General features: G+C 44.7%; 1 protein-coding gene across 3 annotated transcripts in view; it reads left to right on the top strand.

Moving 5' to 3' along the window:
• agmo (alkylglycerol monooxygenase) overlaps positions 1 to 16,325 on the top strand; it is a 35,499-nt gene extending 19,174 nt beyond the window's left edge. For all 3 annotated transcript variants that reach the window (XM_068323817.1, XM_068323819.1, XM_068323818.1), the window contains exons 6-13: positions 695 to 761; positions 976 to 1,041; positions 1,593 to 1,672; positions 1,869 to 2,003; positions 4,559 to 4,675; positions 7,409 to 7,491; positions 7,967 to 8,072; positions 15,879 to 16,325. In XM_068323817.1, the coding sequence (XP_068179918.1) occupies positions 695 to 761; positions 976 to 1,041; positions 1,593 to 1,672; positions 1,869 to 2,003; positions 4,559 to 4,675; positions 7,409 to 7,491; positions 7,967 to 8,072; positions 15,879 to 15,959 (735 nt within the window). In that variant the 3' untranslated portion in view covers positions 15,960 to 16,325. The remainder of the gene's footprint in view (positions 1 to 694; positions 762 to 975; positions 1,042 to 1,592; positions 1,673 to 1,868; positions 2,004 to 4,558; positions 4,676 to 7,408; positions 7,492 to 7,966; positions 8,073 to 15,878) is intronic.
• Positions 16,326 to 18,263: the final 1,938 nt, after the last annotated feature.

The following is an 18,263-nucleotide window of genomic DNA, read 5'->3' as shown; positions in this document are numbered from 1 at the left end:
GCACTATTAGTGAAAACAGTCGTAATAGTCACAATTTTCTGAAGGGATGTAATTTATGCCTCCTTTATGAGTTTTTTTTTTGATGTCATGTAATTTATTGGCGCGCCGCTCGCAGCCTCAGAGCCGGAGTGAAGTGGTGGAGACCCTTTTCATTCGAGATGAAACTCTCACGCTCGGCTGCCAGACGCCGGCGTTACATGGAAATAATGAATCACCCAGAAATAACGTCCAGACCGAGATGAGAAACGTCAAAAGATCACAAAGGTGTGGCAAAAAGGCGGGAAAACGGTGCGAAATGAAACCCTTTGATATCGGCAAAGGTAGATTTCTGCTCAAATTTCACTCAACGAGTTTTCATGCTCCCGGATGCTGAATCCTAAATTGTTTGTGACCCTCGAAGATTAGTTCAATTCATATCTTTAAAATAAAAAATGAAATAATTCAGTTGTAGGTCAACAATAAATATTTTTAACTCATTCATTGTCCTCAGAGGATGAATCAGTTCAATCCTGGACATCTTGAGGAGGATTGTGTGCGTAAAACCAACCACGTTTCCTTGTAGCGTCAGTGTTTAAAGTCCCGTTTCTCACGTTTTTGTCGTTTAAAAACTGAATACTTGGAACATTTTCCTTCTTCCTGGGGAATGTAAATATATTTAAATATATTTAATCTGAAACTCCTCCTGATCCTGCAGCTGATCAGAGACCTCGGCCCCCTGGAGTGGATCCTCAACACCCCGAAGCATCACAGAGTTCATCACGGTGAGATTCCTCCTTTATTTACTCCTAAACGTTCCAGGTTCTGGTTTCCAGGTCTGAGACGTTCCATCCCACCCAGGAGAACAACAGGAAACGCCGGCTGGTCACGCCTCATCACGGCTGGAACCTGTGGAAACGGCAAATTAGAACCCAGCGTGGGCTTGGAAATAACGATGTTTTAATGGTTTAAATGATTATCTGAACATTGTCTCAACAGGGAGGAATATTTACTGCCTTGACAAGAACTACGGAGGGATCCTGATCATCTGGGATCGATTATTCGGTGAGTGTTGGTTCCTGATTATTCATCATCACATCCCAGCGTGAACGACTCCAGACGAAGGTGTCGGCTCCGTTGAAATGTCATTTCAGCGCCGTGGACGTCATATTATCCAGATTTGTTCTTGCTTTGGGAAACAAAATCTAGATCTAGATGTTCTGTCGTTAATGATCTTTTTTTTTTTCATCGATAACTCGTGAGCTGCTGATGATTTCCGATGTCGGGAGTCGGTTTCCTGGTTTGCACGAAGCTGACGATGATGAAAGAAGACCTCATCCCATTTAAACAATTGTTCCAGGAGTTCTTCTGGATGTGGAAACAGATCTCTGCTGAGTCATTTCTAGTTATATCGAGATTTAAGACCCATAAAGTATTAATTAGCCGACTGTGGTCGGGCGACTCGTCTTTGTCCCAGAGATCGACCTTAAAACTAGACACTCCTGTCCTCTGGCTCCCATCTTTCAGCTCCGCCCTCTCTCACCCTAATATGGTCATGTCTGACTTCAAACTCAAAAAAACAGTAATTTAAATAAAGTTGTCGATGTTTTCCGCAGGCACCTTTGCTCCAGAGACCGATAAGGTGATCTACGGCCTGGTGTCCCCCATCAAGACCTTTGAGATAGTCCATGTTCAGGTAAGCCCCGCCCCCTCCGGTCGTGTTGGCGTGACCACGTCGAGCCGACGAGGCGTAACCAGAACATTATTGCCTCAGTCTAAATAAACTACCCTGCCGAGGTCAAAGAGGCCAATAAAAGCAAGCTTTGGCTTGCTTAACGCCAATCGGCGTTGGGTTGTGTCGATGTTTGACTTGTGTTTTTCTTCTCTTTCAGCTCCACTACTATTTGTACTTGTGGAAAAGATCCAAAACCTACACGAAAATCAGCAACAAATTGTCAACTTTCCTCAAAGGTCCAAGTTGGGCGCCGGGCAAACCTCGACTTGGCGACCACAAACTCGTTCCCAAGGTTGGTTTTTAAAAAAAACAGCAACAAAAAAAAACGTGATTTTGTCATCTTTGGGTGCAGGAGGCAAACTTTGACGAAACGCCCTCAGACTTCATTAGCCGTCGCTCAGACGCGCTCCGTGACTCAGAGCATTCCTGATTGGAGGACAAATTCTGCAAGTTTAACAAGGAACTGCCACATCAAATAAAATCCACACAGCCTTTGTAGAGGGAACACAACAACTTCATTTTCACCATCTTTAAATGCTGTCTGCGGGATGGAAAGCTCGCGTGTTTTCGTGACCGTCTTTAGCGGTTACCTTTGAAATCACGCCGATGTTGTCACACATTTTCGTCACCCTTTGCCTTTCCAATTAAATCGGTCCCTTACGCAGAGGGCAATTCTAAAAACAGCCGAATCTGAAAGGTTCAGGATAGAAACGAAGGGGAGGGGAGGGGAGGGGAGACCTGAAAGTGTTTCAGCTGGTTGAGAAGAAGCAGAGCAGCTCCTGGAACACCTACAGGGACGGGGATGGGATGCAGAGGGGAAGCCACATGTGGCGCTTTGGTTCCTCGGGATCCTGGGAAAACCCCCTGAACAAGAGGCGGACCTCTACTTGGGGTTTTATTTTTTCTTTTCATTTTATTTCCCCCCAAAATATTGCAGGTTCAAGAGGAATCCCTCAGGTCAAATTAGTTATCGCTAAGAAGTTAGCTGAGACACAAACCGGTCGGATGAGTCAGGGAATTCCTGCAGAGGGACTCATTTATTCCTCCGTGCATGGTGGAAACCACCAAACCCAGTAAATCCTGGATGACTTTATAGATGGAACATAACAAACTCATTTTCACCAGTTTTCAAATCCAGTCTGCGAGAAAAAAAACAAAAACGTAAAAGGCTTTTTCTAGTTTTTTTTTTTTTTTCTTCATAAGAGAAAACAAACGAGACGTAAAAAAGAATCGGAGGTGTGAAATGTTGCCTCATGACTTTTACGAGTGAAATTATGAGGTTTTTTCCCCCCTTTCTTTAAAAACCGAAACATTCAGTGACTCATTTCTTTGGGTTGAAGTTTTGGTTCTGTCGTCGGTCTGTAAATGTTTATCAGTGCGTCGCTCAAAAATCGGTCATTATTTTTTACGAAACTTGGCTTTTGTGTCAAACAGGATTTATGATTTTGACACTTTAATGTATTTATTTTCCTCATTCTGTTAAAGTTGTTATTTTGTAATTTATTTTGTAATTTCATTGTCTGTGATGTCAGACAATCTGACGACATTCAGCTCTTAAATATTTGTTTTATGCATTTCCATGACAACATGTTGTCCAGAGGGAAGTGTCTATATCCTGGTGTCGTTTTTGTCAAGTCCTTTTATTTACCTTTACTACACCTCAGTTAAACTCAAACCCATCATCTCTTCTTCTTCCTGTGTTCCGTCGTTTGAGAGGAGTTACGTCTCTGCACACATTTCTTTCTTTTTTTTATTATTATTGTTGGCAGAGTCTACGCCTGAACGCGGTGAACTTGATTTGAGAGACCGCAGCGGCGTCTGGCATCCGATGGAGGGAATCTAGATTTTTGGCCTCGTTAGTCTTTTGTTGCGGAAATAAACGCGTAACGCGATCTTTTTGTTTGGTTGTTTGTCAACACAAACAGCTGATGCGAAGGCGCGGTTGAAAAATTCAAACCGCTAACGCCTGGAATTAACAACAGAAAACACGCGTTTGTTTGTTCTTTATTTATTTGTTCTCATCATGCTGTCAAAGACAAACAGAAAAAAGAATATTAACCGTTATTACCCTAATTAATCATAAATACAGTGCGCACTCGTTCCTTGGGGTGAATACGTTCCAGGAACCACACGCGAATAACGAATTCTGCAATACAGCGAAAAACTTATAAACTTAACTTAAATCTTATTATTTACGGTAATTTAAACGTTTATGAACCCCCCCTTACTGATATTAAACCACCTTCTATCTGTATTACCTTTAAAACACTCTTGATAGACTGTTTAAAGCACTTTTGTGTCTCATGGAAGTCTGAGACTCGCATAACTGGGCGCACTTCCGGTTGCTGTCAGCCAATAGAATAAGAGTACGGTATCACCTGCTAAAAATCTGTGATGGATGAAGTCGCGCTTTAATCGTGAATGCACGAGGGGTAACTGTACAGCTGTGTTACCGTACTGTTGTGTGACTTCCTTCAACTGATAATTCACAATGTTGGGGGGATAGACCCAACCGAGAACCCTTTAAGCTGTGCGGTCCAGGATTATTTTTCTGCTTTATATAAATTTCAATATTTCAAATTTGGCCAAAAAGCACGAAAAAAAAAACACGCCGGATTTCCTCAAAACCTTGAGGAGTGACTTGTGGAAGTAAATCAGATGTAAAGGATAGCCCAGCCTTGGTGGAGGTCTGTTAAAATAAAGAACGGAGGGTAAACCACATCCAGTTTACAACAGGTGGCGCCGCTGGAGGCCAACGCCGCCCTGAAACTTCAGCGCAGCTTCAGGAAAGTTTCTGAGCTTGTCTCTTAAATTGCGAGGTTAATTTTTGCGAAATTTTTCTTTCAGGTGACTGGAAAGGAGGTCCCGTACAATCCCAGCTGGTCGCTGCCGCTACAAGCCTACGTGGTGGTGCATTTCATGCTGGTGCTGTGGACCTACCACGACTTGTTCCAGAAGAAGATGGTACGTTTTTGTCGCCTTAAATCGAGACTTTTCAGGCCTGTCGGAGAGAATCCGACGACCATCTGGTCATGTGGCGGCCGCAGGTATGTTTAGGCTACTGTAATCCCTCATGAAGACTATGACGAGGTGGTCCACGGGTCTTAATTTGAGACCGTGTGGTCGCCTGTTTGTTTGCCAACATTATTTCACCCAATTATGCAGTTTGTTGTGGCAACTCGGAGTCCTCTACTTATCCAGCAGGAAAAGACTGGGTCTGTCTAACATCATGACAGAATGACTGATCAGCGTTCCCTTCAGAACAACCGTTCGTCTATTATTTTCCACTTGACGAGCCAAGAGACCCCCTTCCTCCTCCTCCGGGGAGAAAAAGAAGCGGGTCTCCTCAGCAGTTATCTTTGGAAGGCTTTTTTTCCTGCATAGTTTTGGTTAGCCAAAAAAGTGCCGTCACGCCCAGCGCCGTTGAGCTCCCAAACGAAACGGCCTGTCTTTTAGCGATGGCTACCTCCATGGTGCTCCTTCAGTTGTGGTCCCCCCACCGTTCACCTCACCCCAATCCCTCCCACCCCAGCGAATTAAATGGCAGCTGGTGGTCCAGGCAGTGAACACAAACGCTTTAATTGTCGAGTCAACCATTTCCCAACCCAAATAGCCTTCAGGATGCAGCAATCAGGACTTGGAGGGAAAATAACAAAGTGAGCGCTCCAGCCCGACGATCCATCATGTCAGTGTTATGTATTTATACCCACATGTTCGCCAGCCGCTTATTTAGCTTGACAATTGATGACACAGTCCTGGACGTTTTATGGACTCTGCGTTAATTCAAAGCCAACTTATTTCTAACGAGTGAAGCCACTCTTCAATTATAGCGTCAGTGGGCCGGCGCTGATGGAGCGTTGGTTAAATAGTCCATCGCAGGCAGGAAGTGACCAGGTCATAAAGTCTTATCTCTCAGCAGCTCCGTTAATGTTTTTATTGGGGTAAAATCTGGACTTTGGTTCTGGATACAGTTTAAGTTACAGTTTAAAGTACATCTGAGCAAAAAATGATGGTCAAAACTGTCTAAATGTTGTCCATGGGTCATGTGATACGGACACACGTGTTCTTTTTTTTTATCTTGGGTTATCTGACGACCATAAGCAGGATAATGGTTGTGGTGTATGAATTGGACAAACCAAAGACTTTAACTCGTTGGCTGCCAGAGCTTTGTAGCTACTGATCGGACTTTCTCCTGCACTCTGGACATTTTTGGGTTTCTTTCTCCCAAGATGCTTTGCTCAGAGTGACACTGTGTTTTCTCACAAGTGAGCTCTGAAATACGCAAACTTTGTTGCACCTTAAGCTGCTGCAAGTTCTCCGTCTTCCTCTAAAAAAACGTCCTAGACGTCTGTGGACGTCTCTGGCAGCTGGTTCCTGTTTTTTTTTTCTCAAGCAACTTGGTCATCTCTAGAAATGGCTCCTTATCGTCCAACAGAGTAATAGCTTTAATAATTAGCTATCTTTTGTGGTGTTTACCGACGAGGGTAATGTTCACAAGATGCTGACTCATTGTGCAGCACAGAATTACGTCATTTGAACCATAAACTCTCCGCAGAGGTCGTTGATCTTTGGAACTCAGCTTGGCTAGCTTTTGTCGACGCGTCACGACAGCGGCAGCTAATGACCTGAATAATGAGTTAATCTGCTTCATCTCGGGGGACGATGGAAAAACACAATCCACCGCCGCCAAATGTTAGCGTTGTTTCTGCCCTGTTATTGCTGCCGTTTGACTCCCGATGGCGTGAAAGATCGATCGTTGTCTCGACGTGTGACGCCACCAACGGGTTTATCCAAGACTAGATCTCAGGGGTAACGTCCGAGCTGCGAACCCCTTGGATATCAAACTCCGACAAGTTCACATAACCTCTGATTTACCCCCCTGACTAAAAATAAGAGGGAAAAATAGTCTGAACTTAATGGTTGTTCAGCGTTGACAGTCTTCGACAGTCGGACTATCGTTGGTTCCAGTCCAGATTCGATGTCCTCCAGGGTTTACATGTGAGAGTGGAGACAATGTAAGTCCAACAGAGGTTTATGTTGGACAAATGTAAAGAAATAGCATTTAATTGGATCATGTCGATTTTGCGTTGACCATATATGGCCTGCTGGGTCCTAACAGCATGGGAGCAGTCAGTGAGGTTTGGCTATATTGAGCGTCAAAGAAATCTAAACTGGAGCTGACGACCCAGCATCCTCAGGAGACACCGAGCTCCCAGCTGCTAGAGGTCAGAGGTTAGAGAGCGCTTTAGAATGTACATCACGTTCTCTACGTTGGCTTTTTTGAGCGATTGTTGCGCGTACATCCCAAAGGGTCCGTCTGTCAGGATCTACGTGGGATTTCTACTCCGATGTCAGTCGTTTTCTGGCTCGGGATTTGTCCGCCGCCGCCCCGGGACGCATCTGGGATGATAGGTGGTTCGGATGTGTGTCGGTGTAATGCGATAGGCCGACTGCGTTCGCTGCAGGGTATGCGTCCGTGCGTCAGGACTCTTATTCTGAAGGTTAGACATGTTGTAGTTGGCGGTGGCGAGTAAACCGTCCGGCAGACCTCGGGCTTTATGACCACCCTCCCGGTGAGGTCTCCTGGAATCGTAACTCAAGCAGACATTATATTAATTTAAGATTTAGGTTCTAAAGTGTTTTTTTTTTTTCCTGAGGCTACATTTTTCACGCCGTGTCATCATGTGTTGATTCTAGATCCTGTCCCAGTTCACCATCCTGGGGATGACGGCCTACATCCTGCTGACGCTCACGGCGCTGGGCTACATCATCGATCAGAGGTACCGAGACGACACAGCTCGGGTTTCTGGGAATGAGTTTAGAATCTTGACCCACACGGCGGTGGGTGTTTAATCTGGGGGGGTTGGAACTGTCCAACTGGTCACTAGATGGCGAACCGGATTTATTTGATAATCCCAAAAGTGAAAATACTTCTGTAATGCGAAGGATATGCAGCCTGATATCTGCTGAAAATTCTTTTTTCATTTTAATTTAAAATTTAAAATCTATAACTGATGGTAAAGGTAAACATTTCCAATTAAATGAGCTAATACTGACAATCTGCTTACTGACACAGGCTAACTAGCATGCTAACACAAGAACTGAAATTTGCTAGTTTTTGTCATAATTAAATTTTGATAAATTTTACAAAAAAATACTTCTAATGTGTTTTAATATATTTTAGTTTGTAGTTGTGGGTACTATAAAGAAAGTACAGCACATATGTGACGTTAGCGTGTGACGGGTTCTACGCAGACCGACCGCCGGCGTGTTGGAGATGCTGCGCTGTGGCGTCCTGATGGCAATGCAGAGGTACACCCATGTCAAGCCCCTCCCACTGCCGCTGGCCGTCCCCACGGAGGTGAGTGATTGGATGCTGGCCTAGGGGCGGGTCTTCCGTCATACGTTGGCGATGCAGGTGTGCTACGCTAGCGAGATAGCGTGGAGATTGGAGATAAATTCTCCAAGTTTGTTTCATGATAGTGATTGCGATTTTTGAAAGTCGAGTTTAAGTCAAACTTAATAAATCTAGAGTTTAAACTTGCAACAAGATTAAAACAAGATTTAAATATTAACAGCTTTATGGGATGGAGAACGAAGGTTAAAATAATGAGTGGACGGTATAAAACAATTGTGTGTGTATGTGTGTGTGTGTGTGTGTGTGTGTGTGTGTGTGTGTGTGTGTGTGTGTGTGTGTGTGTGTGTGTGTGTGTGTGCTGGGTGCTAACTCAAACCCCACATCCCTGTGATCTACGCGTCCAGATGTGTCGCCCAATTGACCATAAAATTGGCGTTCCTTTCTGGTTCTGGCGGCTGACCCCTCATTACTCGCCCCCTCCCCCCCCGTCCCCAACCTTTCTGCTCGCCGCGAACCCGAGCGACGGTTCTGGATCCAATTAGAGGCGTCTGCTGCTAACTAGCGCCGCCTGATGAGATTAGCACGTGAGCGCTGCTTTTATTGTCCCGTGACTCCACATCTGCGCCGCTCAGGTGTTCAAACGGCCAATCGAAACGTTCTCACCGTAAAAAAACAAGACTTTTGAAATTTTTTGTGAAACCGTGTGAAAAGTGAAGCGCGGATCCAGCTAGCGTCACGCTAACGTGCCACTTAAAAGGGCCCGCTGGTGCCGGTTCCACGCCGCCGTCCATCAACTGGAGAATAAACGTCGCAGGCGGCGCTCAGGACGACAAACCCCCCCCCCCTCCGTCTTTAATGATATACGGGTCGGACGCAGGAGGTGAACGGCCAGCTCTTTGTTGCGGGGGGGCGTGTTTTTGAAGTCGGGCCAATCAATTAACAGGCACTTGAAAAGGGGGAGGGGACCTTGGTATTTAATTGTGTTCAGGCCGGGGCGGGTGAGGCAGGGGGGAGTTATAAAATAAAACTACAAAAAAACTGGGTGGGTTTGCGGTCCTTCAGACCCGGGGGTGTGATATACTGCCCCCTTAAAGCCCTCGGTGGTATTTATAGCCACTCTGGAGATTTCCCTTGTAAAGCTGCAGGCTTGACCTGTAAACTGGGGGGCTCCCACCCGCCCACTCGCCCCCCAAACCCACGTCTGTGGGGCTCGCAGGGAGACCCAGATGGTCCAGAGTCTGGTAACCCTCTGGGGGGGTCTCAAAATTATTATAATATATCATAATATTATAAAATTATAATTGTTATTTTATTTATTCAGTTAATTTTTTTGTTATTATAATATTAAGATTATTATAATTTATAATATAATTGTTATAATAATTTATAATTATCATAATAATTATAAATGATTATAATCCAGTTGATCTCAGAGGAGGAACAATCAACCAATTTAAAAGCTTTTCAGATTGTAGTAATCCTTTCAAGAACGGCTTCACTACATCGCAGATTTTTAGTAGGTAGTCACATGATACCATACGCACATGCTATTAGCTCACAGCATCCGGAAGTGCGCTGCGTTCCGAGACTCACTTGTACCGTCTATTTGTCTTTTAATATTTAGCAAAATTTTAAAAAACGCAGGAAAATGTAAATATTTTAATGCTCTCAGATTGAATCGAGTCGTTCATCATTTCAGCTCGGAAAAAACTGTACGAGATGAGTGATTATGTCACCGAACAGGAACCCTGTATTTTAACTTACATGCAGGGAAAGTAGAAGTAAAATAATGCTGACATCGGCAGCGCTATAATATCTGCGTCCACGTGCGCCAGGCGTGCTCGTGGCGCACTGGCGTGATGTAACACACTTGTGTTACCATGTGGGGCCCCCGATCGCCTGAAGGCAGGGAGCCGCTGCGTGTTCCAGAGTAATTAAGCAGCTCCTCTCTCAGAACGACCGCTAACTGCTGGTGAAGTCACAGTAATTCAAGACGCCAGCTTGTAAAAATACACCTGCCTTCGGTCGGGAGGGGGTGGACGCGTCTTCTGATTGGGATTGCGGTTCCGGTTCCTCCTTTCCAAGCAGTCCTGAAGCGAATAAAGATAAGAACGGGTTAATAAAACACCTGAGGACTCTTTGAAACGATTTCGGTTCTACGAGACGACCGGGATGTGGCTTCAGGAAATAAGTGTTTGCTCAAGAAGAAGCAAAGCTAACGGCACCAACCAATCGGTTTTTCCGTCTTTGTGCGGCTACAGGAAGCAGTCAGAACAATATTACCTCTCAGAAATGTCACTTCCTGCCCTCCCAGTTATGAGCCGGCCGATAAGACCCCAACCGGTGAGAGGTGGTCGTTATCAGAGGGTCGTTTCCGTTTCCGCAAAAAAAAAAAAAAAATTCAGGTGCAGAGAGGTCAACGGCCTTCTTCTGTTTGTTTTTTTTTCTGTTTTGAAGCAGGAATTTGTGGTAGCGAGAAGCAGCGCTGAGGTTAACGGGATTGTTTGGGAGCAATGGAAACTGGCTGAGCATGACATCATCTGAGAGCTCGCAGGAATGGAAAGGAAAGGAAATCTCCTCCCAGGGAGAAAATGGAGGGATTTGAAAGGAAAACGCAGGGTAGGACTGTTCTGTTGGGGTAAACAGCGGGGTGGTCGAGCGTACACAGTGTGAAATATTATCACTCCATGTGCAGGGGATTGTGCCCGTCAAAGAGAAACCGCTTGGTTTATGTTGTCACACCACTTGCCAGGTAGAGCTATGGAAATCTAACAGCAATTGGCCCTTCGGGGCTTCTGTAGCCGTGTTTAGTTTGGCTTTTGTTGGGTTGGTTCCTTTGGCCAAGACGACTCGCTTTTGAATTTGTCTTCCTATTTATGCTTTAATTCATCGACAAAACACAACGGCGATTTGCTTTACGACGCAGCCTCGGAGCCAGCATGTGAACCTGATTGAACCCCGGATCGCCATTCCGGTTTCCTGCTTCACCCCCACCCCCGACCCCCGCTGAAATGCACAAGTGTAACTCCAGAGATTGGCTCGCGAATTTAAAACATAACAAACGATACAGGATTTTACTGAATCCCAAATATAAATCACCATCAGAGCCGTTCTAAGCGAAGGCTTTCGGAATTCATTTCGAGTTTGTTGGCTCACAAGACGAACTTATGGATCTCTCTTCTCTGCCACACTTAACTCTCCAATAATCGCACGTCTGATATCTCAAAACGGAATTATTCACAGTCCTTTCCTCACAATAGTCCAAGCGGCAACAACCCAACTGAAGCAAACTGGAAAATGTCTCCAGCTGCCAGAATCGGTTGGGGGTTGCTGGTTTGGACGGGCTGCAGGTCTAAGATTGCAAAAGTGAGAATAAACACCGTCACACCAGGACTGATCCGTGAAAGCCTTGTTCCCTCCTGCAAAAAGCGTTAAAGCTTCACCATTTCGTATTTTCCGTAGAGACATATTTCTTGTGGGAACACAGGGAGGCATCAGTCAAACCTTCACACCTCCGATCCGTGAGCCAATCTCGGTATTCCAGCTCTGATCCTGAGAGGTGTTCATGATGGAGACCCTAAACCCCAAGTTCTAAACAAACAATTCCCATTTATTATACTTTAATATCTGGTATTCATTTTGTTTGGGGCAGAGACATTTAAACTGGGTCAAACCGGTGAGGTCATTGTCTGGTAGATACTGAGGGTATTGATCAGTAGTTTCCTGGCAAAGATTCTTCACCCTCTCAGACTTCCAGCACTCCTGGGGATAGGAATGACTTCTTCCCCTGAACTGGAACCACGTCCTCAGGCCCACTGTGTGGTTCTCACAGCAGACTCTACAAATAAAATTTGTTTGGCTCAATGTCTTCAACTGTTTTTGGCTTTAATAGTGCGACAGGAAGCTGAAGAAGAGACAGGAAGTCCAGGAGAGAGTCTGAGATAAGACAAGTCAAGACTAAGAAGTCTTCTGGAGTTTCAAGTACCAAACAGGTCAAAATGTCCACCAAAGGTCAAAGCAAAACCTTTTTTAATTTCAAGAAAACTTGAAGATTATCAATGCAACATCTCGTCAGCACAAGTCTTGGCTAGCATAAACGTACTTTGGCATGGGTGCACCTGAATGCGCCACAAAATTCCTGTCCCATTTGTCTTCAGCAGATCTAACTGGAGCCTAAATTAAGTCTTTGGAGTTGAAGTAAACTGACTTTTTAGTGTCTAACGTGTGGCTTCTGATGAGTTCAGGCTGTTCTAATCAATAAGTTTACCTCCTGAGGTAACAGGTGTCCATATCCTGGTTGTGGTTGGTCCTACCCTGTGAATCTGATGTTCTACCACCTCCAGATTCTTACCTTCCCTCTGACAGTCTCGGATAATCCTTTCCCTCCCCAGGCAGGAGTTCAGTTTGTTCTTGCACCGCATCCCTTCGCTGCCTCAGGCTTGATTGTCTTTGGATCTAGTTCTCCTTAATTAGTTTATCTGATTCCATTCCTAGTTTTTTTCCATGGTCTCAGTCAAACAAAGTTTAATTGGGCAGTAGATCTTAATTTAGTGTGTTTGTTGTTGTGTAAAGCGTTCGGACGGAGCTGGCTGTGGTTTTTGTCTAATAGTTGAGCTGATTACAGCCTTGCCACTTGTGTTGCTTTACTAATTGAAAGCGTTGATTACTCCCTCTGAGGACTCGCCTGGCAGCAGCACAGAATGTCTTCAAGAACAGTTTGGCTGCAAACTCAAGGTTTCTTTTTTTTTTTTTAATGGATGGAATCAGGCTGAAGACACTCCGAAATCCCCTTAGAGACTTTCATTTGTGCATAAATATGGATGTGTAACCGTTAACTAACAATCAAGATCTGATCTCCATGAGGTGAGATGTGTTTTAAAACCAGTTAAACCAGTTTGTCCTGTAGTTTTAGCTTGAAGAAGACCTTCAAAGCTACCTTGTAGTCATGAATTTTACAGTCAGAGTGCTCTCTATGGACTAATTACCAACTGTTGTTCTAGTGTCAGTGTACTAGACTCGCGTTAGCATTTTAATACTCCAAAGCAATAATGATCGATCAACACGTCAGACGTTCAAGTTATTGACATTAGTAGAACATGAAGTCCCTGTCGTTAAAATGTTGATGAGGTGGAAGCGTCACCTCAAAGGGCCAGATGTAACTTAGAAATGTAACTAAATGTAAAGTAAATGTAAAGTAAATGTAAAGTAAATGTAAAGTAAATGTAAAGTAAATGTAACTACTCCTTAATTTAAAATAACTCTGGATTTATTACTTATTTAAGTTACAAACATTACAGTTAGACAGAAAAAAATGTTTGTTTCCCTGTTTTAACATAAATCCTTTTAATTTGTCAGGTTATTAAACCCACAGAACTCCATCAATCAAGGATCAAACCATCAATCAATAAAGAAAAATAACATCAGACACAAGTTAGGACGTTAACTTTGTTCAAATCTTTTTTTGTCATAGTTCAAATGGGCTGAATGACTGCATTGTGGGAAATGTAGTTTTTGGTCAAGCACACTTTTGACCAATTTATTTTTAGACACTCTGACCTTTTATTCTCTCACGGGCCACATTAAATGATGTGGAGGGCCACATTTGGCCCCCGGGGCCTTGAGATTGACACATGTGCTGCAAAGGTACGAAGACGTGAAGATGAGGATGTTTGAGATACATGAGAACATCAGCTGTGTGTGTGTGTGTGTGTGTGTGTGTGTGTGTGTGTGTGTGTGTGTGTGTGTGTGTGTGTGTGTGTGTGTGTGATGATGTTCCTCATGGCTGTGCTTCAGAGCAGGCACTACACCGGCTCCCTGGTGGGTCATCAATCTGCTCGGCGTATCCTTCCTGATCCCATATATCTGCACATAATGGGCGCTTGTCTTGGTGCTATAGATGCACATGTGCATCTACGCGTGCACGTGTGCATCTACGTGTGCACATGTGCATCTACGTGTGCACGTGTGCATCTACGTGTGCACGTGTGCATCTACGTGTGCACGTGTGCACCTACGTGGGCACGTGTGCATCTACGTGTGCACGTGTGCATCTACGTGTGCACGTGTGCACCTACGTGGGCACGTGTGCATCTACGTGTGCACGTGTGCATCTACGTGTGCACGTGTGCATCTACGTGTGCACGTGTGCACCTACGTGGGCACGTGTGCATCTACGTGTGCACGTGTGCATCTACGTGTGCACGTGTGCACCTTTTGCATGCAGGAACTCCGGTTCCTTTCCTGCACAGTTCAGTCCAGGTCTGGTGGGCTGCAGGCGTCCACATGGAGGCAGCTCTGGAAACATCCCGCTGCAGCTCGTCCATCACCGCCTGACAGCAGCCATTCTGCCTTGTTTTCATTTCAATCACCAGCGCAGCTGCGTTTGAGGGCGTCGCCGCGTTTTATTTACCCCGCCGGAGGCAGGAACACGGCGTCTCCAGGCGTTTATCTGGATGCGTCGTATCAGTCAGCGGGCCGCAGGACGGATCGGCGTTCGGTCGTCCCGGCCGTCGGTTCATCGTTTGGTGTTTGATTACGTGTCGGACTGACGAGCGTTCATGTTTCACATCCGTTATAAAAGACTGACCAGCAGCTGAGTGTGTTACTATGAACATGCAACACAGTAGAACCTACAGTAGAACCTACGGTAGAACCTATGGTTACCTGGATTTAAAAAGTTGTGAATTAATCCAGCGTCATTTTGACCTCTGACCTTAGACATGTACAAAAGACCTTTAATCATTTCCTGAGGTTAAACGTGTTGTTTTGCTTAAAGCCCTCAGTAACAAACGGTAATCCCTCGTTTCTCACTGTTAATGTGTTCCAGGACCACCGGTAAAAAACGAAATCCCGCACTATGGCGAAGAACTATTTTTTGCGGTAATTTAAACGTTTATGAAGTAACTTCCAGAGCGGGTCCAGAGCTCTACTTTATCCTCTCTCTCCCGCTGCAGCTGCCGTTTCCATGACGAAACCCTTTCCTCCCCGTCAGGCCGTTTGGGCCGTGATGGACAGAGGTCTGGGTTTGGCTCCGGCTGCGATGTAGGATGTAGTTTATGGGCCAGAATGGGGGGTGGGAGGTGGTGGTGGTGGTGGGGGGGTTGTTTCTGGCAGAGAGGTCTGCCGTGACGGCGACCCCTCTGCCCCCACCATGAGAGCATCCGGCGTCGACATCGTCCCGTCTGATTTCTCGGAATGAGGAAAAGTAAATTTCTTCTTTCTTAAATAACACGAATCAAACGGCTCTGAATGTTGTCTTAAATTCTTGGCCCGTTTCCACGGTGACGCCTTGAAACCATCACAGTTGATGCGACGATGGAATGAAAGTTCTGAGGTTTTCATTCTTATAATTATTATTTTCATCAAGTTTTAAATAAAGTCAGATTCTAATTAAAATTGGAGCGTCTCAGTGCAGAAAACCTTAAATAGGAAGAAATCTATAAATCTGGATTTTATTTTATTATTGTGGAACAAAATAAAGTGATCAATGACTAAAAGTTACATCACATTCTTATCTGACATCTTTTTTGACAGTTAAAATTTAAATTTTTTTATTTAAATTAAAGCCTTTTAAATGTTTTACTATTTTCAGAAATTGTTTTTCAAAATAGCATTAAAATATTTTAAAAATGAGGCAGACTTTGATAAAAACGTCTCCCCTTAAACGTTATTAATAACCTCAATCTGCTTCCTGCTGTCAGCTCCTGAATGCTTTCTGCTGAAGCGTCACCTGAACGCACCGTTAGCCCGTTAGCCGGTTAGCACGAGGCAGCAGACCTCCGGCCTCTGACCCCCCTTCTCTGTGTCCAGGCCTTTGTCTCCCTCTCTCTGCTGTTCTGGGCTCTGCAGAGCTTCTCCCAGCTGACGGGCATCAAGAAGAAGAACGTCTGACAGCTCCACCGGTTCCTCTAGAAGCCCCGTGGAGAACCAGAACGGGGTCCAGAAGGAAGACCCGATCAGAGATTGTGCCTTTCAAGTTGTATTTTATTTGTGAGACGTTAAATAATGTCTGTATTAACATTAATTAATCTGCTTTATCAGAACCAGACTGAAAAAAGTTGAAAGTTCTCCAGAGAACTTCCTCTAGATTCCTCTAGACCTGCTTTAATCGAAGCGACGCTGCTCTGCCGTGAAACTAACTCAACTAATTTTGCTTGGAATAATGTGAAAATAATTTTTTCTGTCTTAATTTTATCAAATGACTGTAATCAAGGTTTGACCTTTGACCTGTAGCGCCAGCCGCCGCAATAAAGCATTTCCAACCTGACATGTCTGCATCTTCCGACCTCCGGCCGTAGGATCATGTGATCCTCCGGACCCACGGATGCTGCGTGGGAGTGAGGAGCCGCCAGCAGGGGGCGCTGTTACCACTTCTATCCATCAGTGATTCACCTCAGCACGAGGCGTTCTGTACAGAACAGAAGGTGTGATGAGTCACTGATGATGTCACAGCCATTAGCGTGTTCTAGTGGCTCTGTTTGAACTGTTTGAGTAATTTATCTTTTTATTTCTAGAGGGTTATTATAGATGAACATCCTGTGCTGCTGCCGCCTTCTTTAGTCCACACTGAGCAAAGTGGAGTGAATTATATTTGATCCACTCCACCTGTCAGGGTTTTGACATTTTTCACATCATAAATTTGACTTTTCTTTCCTTGAAAATCTGATGTTTACAAGCAGAAGCATAAATCTGCATTTTCCATGTGAAAGAATTCCCAGATTTAACCAAAATTATACAAATTGAAGCTCATATATACTTTTTTTTTTTTTTTTGCAAAAATTTGAAGGTTCCATGAAGACTTCATTTTTCAAAAATTTGCTTTTTTTTCTGGCAATTATTTCACAGTTCTGGCTTTAAAGGGTTAAAGTCTCAGTCAGTATTTGATGTTAGCATTCACGCTAACGTGTGTTTACGTTTACGTCACATTTCTAAAGACGAGTGAAATCGTATGTGTGAATATTCACGGTCCAGGTCCACAGGTGGCGCCACAATGCTCATGGTGCGTTCATGTACCCGATGTGGAGTGTGTTCTCATTTAAATGTTATTTACGGTGGATTTTTGTGACGTCACTTATTAGTGATCGCTTGGTGCAATGCACTCTGGGTTATAGTCTCATCTGTTGCTTGAGGTCCGCCATAAACAACCATCTTCTTTTCCTTTCGGCTTTTCCCTTCAGGGTCTCCACAGCCAATCAGTGTCCTCCATCTAACCCTGTCTTCTCATCCTCTTCTCTCACACCAACTACCTTCATGTCCTCTTTCACTACATCCATAAACCTCCTCTTTGGTCTTCCTCTAGGCCTCCTGCCTGGCAGTTCAGAACTCAGCATCCTTCTACCAATATATTCACTATCTCTCCTCTGGACATGTCCAAACCATCTCAGTCTGGCCTCTCTGACTTTATCTCCAGAACCTCTAACATGTGCTGTCCCTCTGATGTACTCATTCCTGATCCTATCCTTCCTGGTCACTCCCAGAGAGAACCTCAGCATCTTCATCTCTGCTACCTCCAGCTCTGTCTCCTGTCTTTTCCTCAGTGACACTGTCTCTAGACCAAACAACATCGCTGGTCTCACCACAGTTTTGTACACCTTTCCCTTCATTTTAGCTGAAACTCTTCTATCACACATCACACCTGACACTTTCCTCCACCCGTTCCATCCTGCCTGGACACGCTTCTTCACCTCTTTTCCACACTCTCCATTGCTCTGGACTGTTGACCCTAAGTACTTCAAACCCTCCACCTTCTTGATCTCTTCTCCCTGTAACCTCACTCTTCCACTTGGGTCCACGTTAGCTGTAGTTGTCCAGTCATCTGGAAGCACCTCCTGACCACCCAGAGCCTGTCTTAACTCCTTCCTAAAAGTCATGCAACACTCTTCCTTTTTCAGCTTCCACCATTTCATCTTCTGCTCTGCCTTTGCCCTCTTCATCTTCCTCACCACCAGTCATCCTACACACCACCATCCTATGCTGTTTGGCTACACTCTCACCTACCACTACTTTGCAGTCACTGATCTCCTTCAGGTTACACCGTCTACACCAGATGTAGTCTACCTGTGTGCTCCTACCTCCACCCTTATAGGTCACTCTATGTTCCTGCCTCTTCTGGAAGAAAGTATTCACTACAGCCATTTCCATCCTTTTTGCAAAGTCAACTACCATCTGTCCTTCTGCGTTCCTCTCCTGGATACC

Source organism: Antennarius striatus, chromosome 9 (genome assembly GCF_040054535.1).
Source record: "Antennarius striatus isolate MH-2024 chromosome 9, ASM4005453v1, whole genome shotgun sequence".
Classification (NCBI taxonomy): Eukaryota; Metazoa; Chordata; class Actinopteri; order Lophiiformes; family Antennariidae; genus Antennarius; species Antennarius striatus.
Note: the sequence above shows the minus strand (reverse complement) of the source record. Positions and strands in the feature narration are given on the sequence as shown.